The sequence below is a fragment of the Rattus norvegicus genome, chromosome 8 (assembly GCF_021556685.1).
Source record: "Rattus norvegicus strain SHRSP/BbbUtx chromosome 8, alternate assembly SHRSP_T2T, whole genome shotgun sequence".
Lineage (NCBI taxonomy): Eukaryota > Metazoa > Chordata > Mammalia > Rodentia > Muridae > Rattus > Rattus norvegicus.
In genome coordinates, this window is record NC_141541.1 from 61,480,036 (window position 1) to 61,497,909 (window position 17,874).

A 17,874-nucleotide genomic window follows, 5' to 3' on the forward strand; every position below is an offset into this window, starting at 1 on the left:
AGCTGTGACTCATTACAAGTCTACAAACCCTGAATTAGGATCCGGAAGAGGACACATTGGCATAGGATTATAGATGGATGAGCTGACATCTACGCCTTTTTATTTTCGTGCTTATTTATTCTGTGTAAATGTTGGGGTACATGCATACCACAGTGTATGTACAGAGGTCAGAGCACGATTTGCAGGAGCTGGTTCTCTCTTCCCACCATGTAGGCTCTCAGGATCCAGCTCCAGTTGGCAGGATGGGTGACAGGTTCCTTTGCCTGATAAACCATGTCGCCAGCCACATCTCAACTTTGGACTTAGAAATGGTAAAGTGTTCTCCTTATTGTGGAACTGAGAAGAGCTGTATAAACAGTGAGAACACACTTGCTCACCTCTGAATAATGTCACCCCAAACTGGGGTCTTTATGAACAAAAGCACCCAGAAGCAATGTTGCTGAGGGTTGTTTTTTAAATGGTTCTTATAAATTTAATTAATTCTGGCCCTGATGTAATTGTTCTTTAAAATGTAAATACCAAGACACAGAAATGTTTCCATTTACAGAGAAAGCCAGTGCTCTCTGCTGGTTAAGGATAAGGATAATTCAGGCAGCCCCTTACCCAGTTTCTGCTCTTCATGCTCACTGCTTCTTGAGCTGTGCTTCCCAACTTTCCTGTACTTTACTTTACCATCTGTGAAATGGGAACACCCGTGATCTCTGCCTCGAAGGTGTGGGGGTATCTGCGTGAGAGCAGTGCCAGCCACACAATAAACGTCGTGCTCAAATGCAAATCCACTTGGGTGGCAAAAATATTAATACCAGTTCTAAACAGTTGCAGGAAAGTTTTCCTGAAACGTTGCTCGGTGATACACTAACCAAGAGGCGTCCTCCTGTGGAGCATTAGAAATACATCTCATTCTTCTTGATATTGTCATGTAACGGTAAACGTGCTATTGGCTATGTAAATGGTAAATGTGCCAATGTGCCATCAGCCTCTTCAAAGAAATGATTTCAACTTCTCTCTGCAGGTGCGATGAGCATGTAAGACCTCCAGCATCTGTGAGGGGAACAGCCTCGGTAAGTAGCTGGAGGACCACAGGGGACTCCGAACACCTTCCATCTGTGTCACTAGCCCTGGCGGCCCCTCTTCAGATTTACATTAGAAGTTCAGACTTCTTCCAGAGCATCCAAGGTCTCTGGACCGTAGATTTCCAGCTGGCTCTGGCAAAGAAAGGCTCATAGTCTAGCCTCTGCAGGAAGAGGTAGCCATTGTATCCCCACCACACTAAAGCTGGCACCTCTGCTATCAGCCACTGTCACTGTCACTCCCAGTGATGGGGGAAGAGGCATGGGGCAGCCATAGCCACACTTCCACCAAGTGGATTTTAACTGGATTTTTTCTGAGTAAAGACATCTTTTTATTTCAAGTGGAAACCACTGAAGTATGAGGTATGTGCAGCTGGAGAAAGAGCTTCAGCACGCATGGCCCTCATTCACCAAAAGCAGAAATTTCATTATTTTTATTTAAATTACTTTATGCATATATTTGTTTTTGCTGCATTTGCAAGCTGGTTATCTGGGCACCACTTGCAAGCAGTGCCCTCAGAAGCCAGAGCCACCATGGGGTGGGAGGGACACTGGTGATCATCCTGGGTGCTCTTAACCACTGAGCCATCTCTCCAGTTCCAAAGGTTAAAATTTCAGTTTTCCACTGTTTAGGACTATGTTCCCATAGTCTTCAAGGTTGAGAATCAAACCTTTTCTATTTCCGCTTTTTTTGAGGTCGTCTGTTTTGTGTATGCCTACAACTTTCTACATAGGTTATGATTTGTAAATAAAAGGTAGGCTTTTGAGGGGGCCACTGAGAGGGTAGGAAGAGGGCAGAAGCAGTTTTGGCTTTACCGTAGCCTGAGCACTGGCTTGCCCACTCCCTACCAAAAGTGTGGATTGAGTTGTGAGGAATGTACCCCAGCAGAGGTCCTCTGCGTAAAAAAGTGGACTCATCTCCCAGGTAATGATATTTTTTCTGGATAAATATACTGAATATTTGGGGCTACGGAGAGAGCTCTGTCAATACAGCTTTTGTCTTCCAAGCCTAAGAACATGAGTGTTATCTGCAGAACTCACAAAAAAAAAAAAAAAAAACCCTGGGTGCCAGGGAGTTGGCTTAACAGGTGAAGCATGAAGCACTTGCCATTCAAGCCTGATAACCTAAATTTGGATTCCCCAGAACCCAGGTAAACGCCAGACAGTGTAACACAAAAACCACGAATGGCTGTGATCCCAGCACACCCCTTCCTGGGAGATAGGAGGCAAAGATAAGACAATTATCAACCGCTCACTCAGAAACTCCTGGGTCAGCTAGTCTGAAACAACAAGGGAGTGAACAAGAGAGACCCTGTCCCAAACAGATAGCAGCTGGGGACACTCAGGGTTGTCACTGTAGCATTTGTTCTCCCATGCTCACTCAGAACCAGATGTGGTGTGTGCACTGGTCATCCCACGGCTATGGAGGTAGAGCTGAGTGGATCCCTGGGGCACGCTGGCCAGCCAGCCTTCTCTACTTGACAAGTTCCAGAGCAGGAAGAGAACCAAGCTTAAGAGGGTGGCGGAATCTATCTAAAAAATTTAAAAGTGGACAGCGACTAAGGCATAATGTCCTCCGTATCCATGTACACACAGACACCTGCACATACTTGAATACACACACACAGATAACAACACTGAATCTCTTTCTCACCGCGAAATGCTTCAGTCCCAGCTTGGCACAGCACCGATAACTTCCGTCCTCCAACAATAAATCACCATACGTGTCACTCATATTTCATCTCATAACCCAGATTTAAAAACATCTAAGGACTAAGATACTATCACTGTCTCCACTTTAAAGAGGAGAAAAGTAAGGTTCAGAGAATTTCAAAAGCATGCTCATCGTCATACTGGGGAATCCCAGGGTCAAAGTAGAAAAGCCACGATTGAAATGTCTGAAACGCCACAGCTCAAAGTCAGTTCCCCCACTGGCCAACCCTGGTGACAGACCCCAGTGCGCTGCTATGGGCAGTGAGTGACTCCACCTCAGCCATGACTGAAGTGGTGCACGCTCTGCCTCAGTTTCCATTTCCTAAGAAGACAAGGCCAGGGTTCAAGACGCCTCTGTGCTCCTGATTTTCCTGGAGTAGCGTTCGAGCAGTCTCCATTGCTTATGAGTCTAGGGATGTGAAGGAGTCACAAACGTCATAGAAAAAGCAATGCAGGCGCCTGTATTATGAAGTGGCGGGGGTAACACGGCATTCTTGGGTTTGGTGCTCCAGTCTGAGGACCAGCAGATATTTTCCCTTGGTACTCCTACCAGCAGCGGTGGCGTACTCCTGGAGGTGGTACAGTGGAGGAAGAGACGAGAAGATCTGCGAGTCTACAGAGCAAGTTCCACGGTGGGAAGTTACACAGAGAAACCCTGTCTTGAAAAAGAAAAACAAAATCACTCTGGTTGCCATTTTGAATGAGCTGTGAGCATGTAAGGGACTTGCCAGTGAGCCTGTGAGAGGGGCTCCCACTCCCATCAGTGACCAGAAGAAAAACAATGGAAAGATCCCCCTAAGGCCAGAGCTGTGTGTGGCAGCCTGGGAGCTGGTGTTGATGCCACAGGGATTCTTGGCCAAATCCGAGGTGATGAGTTTCCCATCACTAAACTGTCAGGAATGATACAGGAGGATGTTAATATTTTGCGTGAGGTTTACTGCATGATTGAATGACCCTCCTCTGACTAGAGATGACAGTCACTAATTAAACATCTGCACGATTAAAGAAATGAATCATTTCAGAAACCCCAAATGCTTTTGGTGCTAGATGGAAACTTAAGAGATCACCGAGTCCTCAGACTCCACCATGGATATGAACCATGCTCTGTGAGGATGGCGGCCAGTATACTGAAGGACTTGTAACAGCCTCACCTCTGCCTAAAGGATGCCAGGATCTCTCCTCCATTCATTTGTGATAGAGATTGCCAGATGTTCCTGGTGGAACATGGAGCCGCCAGTTGAGAACAGTTCACTGACAAGAGAAGAATCTAAAGTTAAAGTCCCCCTTCACGGACAGAGATGTCGCTCAGTTGCTAGAGTGCTTGCCTGAGTTCAACAAGGCAGGCCTGGACTGTATGAGACCATATCTCAACACACACACACACACACACACACACACACACACACACACTCACACACACTCTCTCTCACACACACACACACACTCACACACACTCACACACACACTCTCACACACACACACACACTCTCTCACACACACACACTCACACACACACACTCACACACACACTCTCACACACACACACACACTCTCTCACACACACACTCACACACACACTCTCTCACACACACACACTCTCACACACACACATTCACACTCACACACACACTCTCTCTCACACACACACACACACACTCACACACACACACACGCTCTCTCTCTCTCACACACACACACCCTCTCTCTCTTTCTCTCTCTCTCTCTCACACACACACACGCTCTCTCTTTCACACACACACACACACACACACACACACCCTCTCTCTCTCTCTTTCTCTCTCTCTCTCACACACACACACACACTCACACACACACACTTGTATATGCATGCACCAGACAAACCCACTGTGTGGTGATACATGCCTATAATTATATCACATAGGAGGATCAGAAGTTCACAGCAGCCTCTGCTATAGCAAGTTCAAGGCTAGACCAAACTACATGAGATCCCATCTCAGGAAAGAGAAAAAAATACAAAGAAATCTGATCTGGGCCAGCTAGTTGCTCTTACTTTCCCTGAACTTAGCTTACTACAGCCAGCATTGTGTCAGGAGGGACACACCTCCAAAGTGGGACTTACCAAGTAGATAGCATCTCTCATTTCTCTCTGCCTATCCCTGCCTGGTATAGCCTGTGTGTCCGGAACCAGAAAGCAGAAATGAATACGTGATGTTAAGCCACAGGGCCCAGAAGACATTGCTGAATTTGATTTCTGCCAGAGATCAGGCACAGAACAAATCTGGGAGCACCTGAAAATGTAATTTGTTGACTTTACCAAGGCATTTGATCGTATCAGGCACCGTGGGTTCCCGCTCCCTCAGCCACCCTGCAGGTTTGGCCACCTTAGGAAGTTCTCAAATGTTCGAAGGTTCTCTCCTCCATCGTCTGACAGGAGCTGTGTTTGTTTAGTTATGTCAACACTGCAGACTGTATCAGGAGAGGGCATTGGAGTTGTGTAAAAGGCCTTGTTTATTCAGCGGCTTTTATGTTCACTTCCTGAAAGCCAGCACCTGAAAACTCCGGTCTCATACAGTGTCCTACTGGGCATCTGCCTAGTTCATGAGGTCTCAGATGTTCTCCAGAAAATTCTCTAAAACCCCAAAGAACAGCAACAGTAGGCAGGGAGGCCTTGCTAAGGCCCAACTTGTTCTCAGTGGCTCCCAGCTCTTAAGTCAGTCAATCTTCTCAGCAGCCCAGACAGGAAGTACTGCTTTGCTATTGTCCTTAGTGTCATTTTACCAACAAAGTCACTACAGCACAAGAACGTTAAGTAATTCAGGCAGAGACGTGCAGACCAGTGGTTCTCAACCTTCCTAACGCTGCAACACTTTTTTTTTCTTTTTTCTTTTTTTCGGAGCTGGGGACCGAACCCAGGGCCTTGCACTTGCTAGGCAAGCGCTCTACCACTGAGCTAAATCCCCAACCCACGCTGCAACCCTTTAATATAGACCCTCATGTTGTGGTGACCCCCGACCACAAAATTATTTTCATTGCTACTTCATAACTAATTTTGCTACTGTTATGAATCATAATATAACCATCTAATATGCAAAATATATTATTGATGTTTGATACCCATCCCAAGGGATCACGACCCTCAAGTTGAGAACTGCTAGGGTAGACATCCCTGGGAAGAGTCAGGTCCCCATATGTAGCGTTTATAAATAACCACTATGCTAACCTCCCTCCAGCAGTCTTTTCAGGGTCCTAATAGAGAACAGTTCTTCTTTTTTTTCCCTCAAGACAGGATTTATCTGTGCATTCCTGATGTCCTAGAATTCATTCTGTAAACAAGGTTGGCCTCAAACTCAGAGATCTGCCTGCTTCTGCCTCCTGAAAATGGAAAACATTTTCATTAACTCAGTTATGTTACAATTTTTACTTGTAACCTTTCCTCTGTGATTTTCTGTCTTGGGGTGTCTTAAGTCAGATCATAACTAACATGCAGGGGTTGGGGATTTAGCTCAGTGGTAGAGCGCTTGCCTAGCAAGCGCAAGGCCCTGGGTTCGGTCCTCAGCTCTGACAAAAAAACAAAAAACAAAAAAAACAAAACAAAACAAAAAAAAACTAACATGCAAAGTGTCACTCCTCACAGAAGGGCAGGGCGTGTTTAAGGCAAAGTTCCTTCTTCCAGATGGGTTGTCTTGTAGATGTATGCATTAGCCAAAGTTCCGGTGGAAAGATGAGGGTTTGAGATCAGGTCAGATGGGTGTGAATGGCCACCATCGCTATATGCCACTCATGTGATATCAGTATGACACTTATCTGAAACTTGGTTCTATCTCCAAAATGTGGGTGATAAATCCTTAACTAGGCCACAGATTTGTTCTAAGAATATGAGGAGAAAAGATGTAAGTGTGGCATTTTAAAAGTAACTGAAGGCAGCAAGATGGTTGAGAGGTTTACAAAACAAGGGTACCTGCCACGAAACCCAAAGACCTCGGTTTTACCCCTGGAGCCCACATGGTAGCAAGTTGTCCTCTGACCTCCACATACACATATCCTCAAATAAATAGTTTTCTGTCTAATTGTTTTTACCTGTATGTATGTCTGTACACCACATGTACCCACAGAGATAAGGTGTTGGATCTCCAGGAACTGAAATTTAAGACAGTTATTAGCAGCCATGTGGGTGTTGGGAATTGAACCCAGGTCTTTGAAGGAATAACCAGTGCTGCTAACCACCGAGTCACTCTCCAGCCCTATAATATCTTTTTAAATGAGTGAGTAATTTTTAAAATATAATATGTTGATAGCAAACGAGTAAACAAAACAGCAACAACAAAAGCAGATGTATTAGCTGGGCTACGGAGATGGCTCAGTGGGAAAGCACACTTGCTGTGCAAGCATGAGGACCTGAGTTCAAATCCTCAGCTCCTACATAAGAGTCAGCTTACAAATGAAAGACCCCCAGAGTGGGGAGACCCTCTCTCAAGTCTCGGGATGACACGACCCCCCAAGAACTCACACAAGACCGTCCTTGTTGTAATCACATGAGGTTTATCGATAGCAACCAGTGCACTGGGGTCGAGACTCGTATCCCACGCAGGGGCAGTGGAGTTCGACCCCGAGAGGCTGGGAGAAGAGGTATTTAAAGAGAGAAACCACAACCCGAGGGGTCAGGGATGGCGCATTGGAAAGTGTGTAGAATAACAGTGAAAAATCACAAGGAAGAACTCTCTGTCCCCCAAGATTGTTTCCTAGGAGAAGCTGTCTCCTACTTCTCAGATTGTTTAACTTCATGGTCTGCTAGTTCCTAGGAGAAGTTGTTTCCTGCTTCTCAAGATTGTTCTCTAAGATTTATGGTCAGCTAGTTTCTGGGAGAAAGCTGTTGAGCTGGCCAATGTAATTATCCATTCTATAGCCCTAGAAGAGGCTTCTTGGAACATACAATTCTGGGGCCTAACCTGTTTTTTTTTTCTGCTCTAAATTTTGTGTCTAGGGGGGCAACTTTAAAACTTTTACCTTTCACAAAGACAGGTGGTAGTGGCACTCAGGCGGCAGAGGCAGGCAGATCTCTGAGTTTGAGGCTAGCCTAGTCTACAGAGGGAGTTCCAGGATAGCCAGGGCTACACAGAGAAATCCTGTCTCAAGTAACCAAAAACTAAAAAAAGGAGCCAGATTACATCCCTGCAACCCAGCACTGGGAGATGGAAACAAGGATTATGGGAGCCCACCAGCCAGCCAGTTTGAAAATGATGACCTTCAGGTACAGTGAGAGACCCTATCAAGAGAATAATGTGGTATGTGATAGAGGAAGACAAGAAAGACATCCTCCTCTGACTTTGGTATATGCACACAGGGTGCATACATCTGCACACACACACACATAACAGGTACACCCCATACTCCCACTTCCACACATGAATTTTTAAAACTGGTTTAGAGAAGTCCAGAAGGAGAAACTATTACTATAGCAGGAGAATTTGGCATTAATCAGCCCCTGTAGAGTGTGTATTATATTGATTTTCACAATGCAAATAAGAAGGCACTGCTTTCTTGTTCCCTTTGGAAGTTTGCCATCTCTAGGACCTGACCATCTGTTTTTGAATCCTTTGTTTCCTTAAAAAGAAGAGAGAGATCTTTGGTAGATAGAAAGGAGAGAGAAAGCTAATAGCAGAGCAAAAATAAAAATAATTCAAACTTTGGACATGATGCTGTAATGTGCAATTTTATGTAAATATAATATTGTACAATGTAATGTTATTACAAATGTAATATGCAATATTATGATGCATGTAAATGCAACAACAAAAGAGTATAAAAAGCATGGTGGGAATGCCTTCTGCTTGGGAGGGTTGAGGACAGGTTCCTGTGGAGAAAGTAGTAATACAGGACCTGGACTTTGAAGAATGAACAGCCATTGACAATGACCAGCCTCAGTTTAGAGAGGAGTTCCTGAGAAAGGGATGTTTGGGAGTGGCAACAGAAACACTTGAAGTCAAATGTGGGTACAAGCTGACAGCTCTGTGTTCTGCTTGAGCTGGCTCTCCAGACAGCTCTATAGATAGCTCAGCTCTTGCAGACCGAAGCCCAGTCTTTTATTTACATATAAATTCAAATCATTCTCCTGGTTCCCTTTTGATTATCTCATGAATCAGCATTTTATGACCTTAACCTCTTGAGACATCCAGTACATATTTTTAATATCGCAAATGAAGTCAGATATCTGCCCACCTTTGTAAGCACAAACAATAAGTTTAGCTGGGTGGGTTCTCATTCTGAAATTACCATTCCCACCACACCTGGATTTAAACTCTCTCTGCCCCAGGCTGACCTTGAACTCAGGGATGTACCTGCCTTTGTATCTTTCTGATGAGCTGGCTCATTAGTGCAGCTGCCTTTGTTCTTTTAGGTCCATGAAGACCCCTCATACAATTCATAGTGCCTCCCTATATTTTGCATAGTTGAGAAATTATACATTCTTGAACCCATGTTTTCAGAGTTTTTTCCTACAGCCTTAAGGGCTGTCTTGAAAGTCACAGCACTTAATCATTTGCTGAAGAACACATTTTCATTTCCCAGACTTGGGCTGTTTCTAATAACATGGATTTATTAAGAGGGAGAGCACTCCTCAAAGGAGGAACATTAAAATATGTACATTATTATATAAACAAGCCCCATGCCTACAGCAACTATCAACACTTGTGGAGAACTCAGGTCCCGCTGGATCTGCTCCAGGGGCAGGAAACTATGTCACAATGTCCCTTCCACTGGTTATACAGGACACAGCAAACCATTTCAGAAAGAAAATATTGAGAAAGGGCAAAAAATCAGGGACAAAGGTCTAGAAGTCTATGATATTTTAGGCATTGTTTATGTCATACCTTGGAGCACAAGGAATCTGTACTGAGAAGGAAAGGCTTACACCGAAGTTGGGAAAGGGCCTTTATATGATTTTAATGCAAAGGCATTTAAACCTCATTTTCCAAGCCAGGAATGGGAAAAAGACTTCTTGTTTTATGGTGACTCTGTAGCATGGAGGGGAAGAGTGAGCCTCAAATGAGGATCAATATCTGATCTGGGTCACAAAGCACTGAGGCGTCTCTCTCATGATGCCATGAGGCCTGTGTTTAGCTGAAGAAAACCCCTGTTACCTGGATACAGTATTCTGATAGACCAAGAACTGTGGGATTCTGCTAGGAGCAGTGAGATTCAGTATGAGTTCTAAAATCGAACATACTGAGGATGAATCCTCTCTCCACTTCCAGCAGGGTCTAAGCAAATGGCCTGGCCTCTTGAAACTTTAGTTTCCTGAAGGTGGGGATGATATAAATACCAACTTCCTGGGATTGATAAAATACTCAAAGTCTTTAACATAACAACTTTAATAATCTGCATTAACTTGCTTCTGGTAAGAAAACAATTCTTGATCATAGCTCACATGCTGCTTAAATAAAAGGGTCTGTAGAGCAGTGGTAATGCTCCGTCTTTACACCTGGTACCAGCCCCAGACCAGCTGTAGAGCTAAAGCTCATGTTAGTAAAGTCATGTTTGGTTTTTGTTTGTTTGTTGTTGTTAGCCATGCGGTTCACATAGCTCTGTGTCAGAAGCATCCTGGATATGTTGGGTGTATAGGATTGGTCTTAAGAGAGCCTGGGTCCCTAGATAGAGGGACCTTTCAACCTACAGATACTCATCTCTCACTTGGTCCCTCAATGCATGAATTTTTCATTTCATTATGTTTTCTATGCAAAATTGTGATGCAGGAGGAGGCCACAGGCATTTACTCTGGTGTGCACGGAGGAAATCTGAAGTGTGTTTGGGTGTTAAGTGCAGCCCAGTGGGGACACATGCCTTTAACTAAATCCCAGCACTCAGGAGGCAGAGGCAGGTAGAGCTCTGCAATTTCAAGTCCTGCCTGGTTTACAGAGGGAGTTCCAGGGTAGTCAGGGCTACACAGAGAAACCCTATCTCAAAAAAACAGAGAGAGACAGAGACAGAGACAGACAAGCAGGCAGGCAGGTAGACAGAGAGAATCATGATTGGTGACTTTTATCTAGTAAGTTCTTTCTGAACCAACTACCAAAACTACAGGTTTTGGAATGATGGATTTTATAACATCTATAACAAGTTGTTAATAAAATGGAGAAATGAGCCAGTGTTGTAGACTGAGACAGGAAAATTTGCTGTGACATTGAGGTCAGCCTGGTGGGCTATCTAGTGAGTTCCAAGTCAGCCTGGGCTACAAAGTAAGATCCTGTATCAAAACAACAAAACAAAAATAGAAAACAGAAGAGAACAGAAGAGAAAACAGAAGAGTGTGGAAGAGAAGCCTCTTCGTAGTCCAAGGATAAAAGAACTAACTTTAAACAATTTTTTTCAAGTGATTAACTCTCAGTTTTCATATCTCTAATGGTTATCTATAATCAAAGTTCTATTTGTTTACCTTAGATTTTTATATTTGTGTGACAGATTATATTCAACAATGAATAAATGATCATGGGAATATTGTTTCTTCATTGATAAGCCTCCTTTGTGAGTATTCACTTATGCCCATAGGGCTACAAACACAAGTCAATGAAATCTGGGCAGGCTTCTGGGGGAAAACAAGGGGGGGTGTGGGGGGTGTAAAGGGATCTGGACTCTTAGCCAGGGCCTTGGCAAGGTTAGACCTCTGGCCTCTGACTTTATAGATAAGATGTGATATGAGGTAGAAGGGAGACACTAGGGAGCCAAGTACTCAAAGGCACAGACAAGACTGGGTAGCAAAGTGACCTACAAATAAAGGGAAAAGGACCAGAGCTGCCAGCCTTGCTCAGGAGTCAAACCCTGGCAGGGTGAGCCGAGGCAGGAGGCAGGACTGACAGCCAGTTGGACAAAAGGTATACAGGAGGAGTTGTGGCACTGTAAAGGGAAGACGGGTGTGGTAATCCCCCCAAGGTTATAAACCAACTCGAGCTTGAAAGTATGACAGTGATTGGGTTTGATATCAACATGAACACTTGCTAGGTTTTGTTTTTAACAGAATACAACTTCAGTTTTATATCTGCCTCCTAAATCCTTTAAAAATAATAGTAGTTTTAAAAGATATGCAAGATCTTACCTTTCAGTGCTTTGTTTCAGAATTATTAAATCTACTCACAGCGGTGTGTGTGAGGGTTCTCTCTTCTTCCTCCTCTAGAAATGTAATTTGCTTTTTTTTTTTTCTTTTTTTCGGAGCTGGGGACCAAACCCAGGGCCTTGGGCTTGCTAGGCAAGCGCTCTACCACTGAGCTAAATCCCCAACCTGTAACTTGCTTTCAAAGTCTTCATAAGTGTGCTAGGCTCTGGTATGACGCGTCCACTGGTTTCTTTTTCCTGTCCTCTCCTTGCCTCTGCCCTCTGGTCCCTCTCCTCCTTTCTCTTTTCATGTCACGTGTATTTGATCACCCTCCTTGTGTTTCTATCAATCAGAATGACCTCTAGATAGAAACACTCTCCTTTTTGAAGCCCTCTGAGCTCACAAAACTCAAGGTTCACTTGGATAGCTGCTAAGATACTCTTAATAGAAAATGCAAAGTCAGGAAATCCAAAGTCCTAGCCATTAGCACCATGTAGACAATATTCCCAACTTGAGAAAGGAAACTCTCTTCTACCATAAGGCTGTTTAATTCTGAAGGAGTCACAGCGTCTCCCTGAACATTGTTATTATAAGAATTAACATACATTGAATTATGTGTAAGGGCTTGTACATGAGAGAGAGAGAGAGAGAGAGAGAGAGAGAGAGAGAGAGAGAGTGTGTGTGTGTGTGTGTATGTGTCTGTGTGTGTGAAGGTATATATAGGGGAATGTACATGAGTGTGCATAGGAGCATGTGTAAATTGAGGGTATGCCTAGGTGGGCATATGTAGGGGAATGTGAAGATGAGATGAGGATGTGTATAAGGGAACATGCATATGAAAATGTGTGTAGGGTTATGTGTGTGTGAATAGATATAGAGAGATGATAGATGATAGATGATAGATAGATGATAGATGATAGATAGATAGATAGATGATAGATAGAGAGAGAGATGATAGATAGATAGATAGATAGATAGATAGATAGATAGATAGATAGATGATAGAGATGATAGATAGATAGATAGATAGATAGATAGATAGATAGATAGATAGATAGATAGATATGATAGATAGAGAGAGAGAGGGAGAGAGAGATGATAGATAGATAGATAGATAGATAGATAGATAGATAGATAGATAGATAGAGGGAGAGAGAGATGATAGATAGATAGGTAGATAGATAGATAGATAGATAGATAGATAGATAGATAGATGATAGATAGATATGGAAGCATGCATATGAGGCTTTGTGTAGGTGTTCATGGTCCACTGTAAACAGCAAAATAAGGAAACAGTAAACAGAGAAACAAATGTTGGGAAAATTGATCAGTAATTCTTAAGCTAGCTGGAGAGATGGCTCAGTGGTTAAGAGCACTAGCTGCTCTTCCAGAGGTCCTGAGTTCAATTCCCAGCAACTACATGGTGGCTCACAACCATCTGTAATGGGATCTGATGCCCTCTTCTGCTGTATCTGAAGACAGCTACAGTGGACTCACATACATAAAATTCTTAAGCTAGAACCTTTGACCTTTTGGGAGAACACGTGAGTATTTTAGCTAGAGAAGATGTAAACTGATCTTTTTTTGTTGTCGTCGTTGTTTTAAAATTGACAGGCAAAACTGTATACTTCACCTGTTGGGAGTCAACCAGTTGCCAGTGTGTTTGTTCCTAAGGCAGCCATCATGAGGGAGGAGAGCGGCATGCCCCCACCCTGGGACGCTTCCCTGCTGGAGAGGGAGTTTTTCCAAGGTAAGCTCATACACCAGCTCTCCCTGGGAACTCCGGGAGGGAACTAAAGAGAGGCAAATGCTAACTGTAGTTTGTACTACATGCTCTTAACAAATCAAAGCCTGAACTCACTGCCTTCATCTGAGGAGGATTCCATTCTATGTTATAAACCCAGATCTTGAATCTTATGGTTACATATAAATCTAAGCCAATAATCTGAGATCAAAGAATGACAGACCTATGGGCTGGTAATAATGTTTAATATTTTACCTTGGGTTAAAAAGAAATGCATCTATAAAGCTTGCTCTTCAAAGTCTATTCCTGATTAGGGCATAAATGCATTGTGATAAAATCTTGCAGTCATTAAACCATTCACTGAACTGACTTAGATTCCAGAAGTACATAATATACAGGAATCTTATAATTGATGCCATAGTTCAACTTCCATGTGCTATTCTGGATCACAATTGGCCTGGCCACTAGGAAAGTTAAGTCAGTAGCCATTCAACAGCTTTACCGTGAGGAAACCTATTCAGCTTGCAGTGAAGTGGAACCAGTGGTAGTCACTCACGAGAGCGTAGGCTCGGCTCTGTCTAGGAACACCCTGGGACAAGATGGAAAGGGACCTGGGGAAAACCTAATCCAAATGAAGCTTTTGTTTGAAGAGGAATGATTCTGGCATACATCTCTGAAAATAAGGTAGGAGACAGTGCACTAATTTCTCTAGCCTCTTGAGTAGTAAGAAAAGCAGCCCTATTAATGTGACATTCTGAACATCTTTGAGTTGGTGAATTTTGTTATGAGTAGGAGTCCAGGTGTCCATGATCTCTTGTGTGTTTTCTATTCTATATGTGTTTTGTAGTTAACATGGGCTTTAATATGTAGAGGGGCATAGACAGCTCAAAGATAGATTTTTACCATTTGTTTTAAAGACAGATTTCATTAAGTCTGTAGAGTTTTCTTTTATTTTTATCTTTTTTCCCTCCCTTATAATCTGGCATAGTTTGGTAATTTTATTGTGAATTGTTTCAGTGACTAGAAATCAAGTGGCTTTTCATTGAAAATCCCTTCCTCATGTGATCTTAGTGATCAAGATAAGCTGTTGCTGGAGTTGTCAGCTCAGGAGACTTACAGAGAGCAAAAGAGAAAAGACGCCTTTAGTGCCTGCCCAGATGTGACTGGCACATTGCTTGTATGTCCCTATATGACACTGTATGTACTCGGATGCTGACATGTTCTGCTTTCCATGATTCATTAGTTAAAAAAAAAAAACACTAACTAGCAAGTGATATAACTAAAGAGGGTCGTTAACCCAAGGAAAGATTTCTGTCAGCACTTTGAATATTACTTATTTCTGTTTCCTGTCTGATTTTTATTAGGGAGTATTTCACCAATAAATGCATAATTGATTTGTATTTATCATAAAATATCTACACTGATATGTCTGTTATAAGGCAAAGTCTTAGGAAAAATCTAAACACCTTAAAGAGAGTGCAGTTATAATACTTTAACGGAGGAAAATGTTTTCTATGATTAAATACAATGCAAAACAATGCCAGTGTTAAGCCTGAAAATTTCAAAAAGACCAAATTCACGACCGTGCAATTAAAGCAAGCTGTATTTTGAAGTGTACTTGGGACAGGTCAGCCAGCTGTTTTACCCCAAGACAACAGCCTCTGCTGGCCTCTTGAAGTCCCTTTTATAGGAGAGATAAGGTATTCAGAGGTGAGAGAGAGCTGTTATACACTGTTAGAAAAATACAATGAAAGAGAAGGATCATGGGTAAGGATGTACATCGTGTGAATGGGATTGCAAGCAGTTTAGTGAGATCTAAGAAACAGGGACTATTAACTACAAATAGAAACCTTAACTTGCTAGGACTTAACACAGGACAAACAGAAACCTTAACCCGCACAGGACAGACAAGAACTTCTTACAGATAGATACCTTAACTTGAAAGAATTTAACACAGGACAACCAGGAACCTATTCTTAACTATCTTAATTGCAAACAGAACCCTCAACCTGCAAGATACATTGCTCTGGTTTTGGTCTCCCATCAGCTTGCAAGATACATTGTTTCTGTTTTGGTCTCCCATCAGCTTGCAAGGTGCATTGCTCTTGCTTTGCTCTCTCAGCCAGCAGCAACTTGAATGATGAATGGTGGCTTATCTAAAGTTGCAGACTAAGGTACTTTTGGTACCCTGGGTCTGAGATTGGCCTCCATCCTTCATGTTGTAAGGAGATCATTGGGCCCTGGTTGGATAGCACCCTCTCGGAGACTTTGCTCATAAGATAAATGTCAGCACTGGTTCACAACAGCAGCTTTCCCTCCTAATAAAGCTGTACATCGTTTGCGTGGCTCAAGCCGTTGTATAATGAGACCCAGGAGACAGTGACTGGGTCCAAATCCCTGCACTAAGTGACCAGGGCCTTATCTCAATTTCTTCAGTATCTTCACTTATAAAACAAAAATAGTAAAAGTGCCATCCCTGTAAAGTTTATATACGTATTTACTAGTTAATGTTCTGTGCCTGGCACATGGGAAGTGCTATATTACAGTATTTTTCTTGAAAAATAAGTCTATAGTTAACATATCATCTGATAATATTGTATAGAACTTTAAATTCCGCATATCATCCAAATTTGTCCAACTAAGTGTTTATACATTAAATGGTACTGCTTTTGTCTGCAATGCTATTTTCTGAACAGAATAGCTGAGAAATCGCATACCGTGCACAGACTTATTTGTATTACAGTCTCATGATGTGAATAAAGGTTGAACTATTACCGTAACCTTGTGATGAAAGGAGAGACGTGAATTAATAATCCTCGGCTCGCCTACTCTTCAATGGCACACATTGCGATCTACATTATTCTCTTCTGTCATTAGTCCATGTCGCGCAGAGTAAGCAGACCTTAGATACACAGAGAGGACCTGGTTAAAACTGATTAGGAAAAATGTAACTTTGTGTGTATGTATGCACACATGGGTGTGTGTGTGAAGGTTTGTGTGAAGGCAAATGTGTGTGTTTGTGTTTATGAGTATGTGTGTGTGTGTGTTCATTTGCATGTGGAGGCCATACTCAGGAGATTTTCACCTTGTGTTTGTGTGTATGTGTTCATATATGTGTGGGTGAGCATGTGAGTGAGTTATTGTGTGTGTGGTGGCCAGAGATCATTATTGAGTGTTTTCTAATTGGCTCTCTACCATTTTATTCATGTATGTATGTATGATTGTATGTATGGTATGTATGAGTGGTGTGTGTGCTTGTTTGTGTCTGTGGGGTGCACATGAGAGTGCACAAAGCTCACCCCTAGTGACACACTTCCTCCAACCAAGCCACACCTCCTAATAGTGCCTCCCTGGAGGCTTATGGGGGCCATTTTCATTTAAACTGCCACATTGACTCACTGAGCTCTCTACCTTTCAGAAATCATTTTCTATATAGTATATATATATATATATATATATGTGTGTGTGTGTGTGTGTGTGTGTGTGTGTGTGTGTGTGTGTGCACGAGTATAGACGTGAGTGTGCCGTGGTGCTCATGAGGTCAAAGGTCAACTCTCAGGAGTCTTTTGCCACCTCCCACCTTATAAAGCAGGGTTGCTCCCACTGTGCAGTATCTTCCATGGCGCCCAGCTGACAAGAGCTCTTACCTATCTCGTCTCCACTTCCCCTCTTGCTGTAGGAGTCCTGGGGATGAATGCCACCATACCCAGCTTGTTTATATGTGTTCTAGGGATTGAGGTCATCAGGCTGGCATGACTGCTGAGCCATCATCCCAACTTCTGCCTTAGTTTTTGTGGCTGGTATCTCTCTCTGAACCTGGAGCTCACCAATTTGGCTAGACTGGTTGTCTACTGAATTACAGGAATCCCTTATCTCTGCCTCCCCGGGAATAGGATTACAGGTCCAGGTCACCACACCTAGCCTTTTACATGGGTACTCAGGATCTAAATTCAAGTGTTCCTGTTTATGTAGCAATCAATCTGACTGACTGAGCTGACACTCTGATCTCTATCTTGTTGTTTGAGCCGAGGTCTTCCTGGAATCAAGAGATTCCATTTAGGCTTGGGTGGCTGGCCAGCAACCTCCAAGGTTGCTTGTCTGCTCCCACTTGTCTGCTCTCCGCTCCCCCACTGCCGAGATTGCAAACTCATGGCATTCTTCTGGCTTCTTTCTGGGGAGTGAATCCAGGTCTTCATGCTTGTACAGCAAACATTTTACTGACTGAGTCATCTCCTTGCCCCAGAATAGAGCTTTATAGCCTTAAAGATATGATGAGAAAAGAA

The 17,874-nt window shown here is 43.0% G+C and overlaps 1 protein-coding gene and 1 long non-coding RNA gene across 8 annotated transcripts in view; one reads left to right on the forward strand and one right to left on the reverse strand.

Annotated features, from left to right (window-relative positions):
• Positions 1-17,874, forward strand: part of Exph5 (exophilin 5) — a 76,663-nt gene that overhangs the window by 49,526 nt on the left and 9,263 nt on the right. For both annotated transcript variants that reach the window (NM_001427285.1, XM_087561953.1), the window contains 2 exon segments: positions 1,013-1,061; positions 13,462-13,597. In NM_001427285.1, the coding sequence (NP_001414214.1) occupies positions 1,013-1,061; positions 13,462-13,597 (185 nt within the window).
• On the reverse strand, positions 96-17,850 carry LOC120094158 (uncharacterized). 6 transcript variants are annotated; one of them, XR_015627670.1, is made up of 6 exons: positions 17,239-17,850; positions 16,367-16,493; positions 3,935-4,034; positions 2,725-3,442; positions 2,452-2,603; positions 96-1,041 (listed from the first exon to the last, which is right to left on the reverse strand). It is a non-coding gene; the product is annotated as an uncharacterized LOC120094158 (long non-coding RNA). The 6 variants fall into 6 exon arrangements; XR_015627673.1 differs by lacking the exon at positions 2,452-2,603 and having other exon boundaries at positions 2,725-3,438; XR_015627669.1 differs by lacking the exon at positions 2,452-2,603.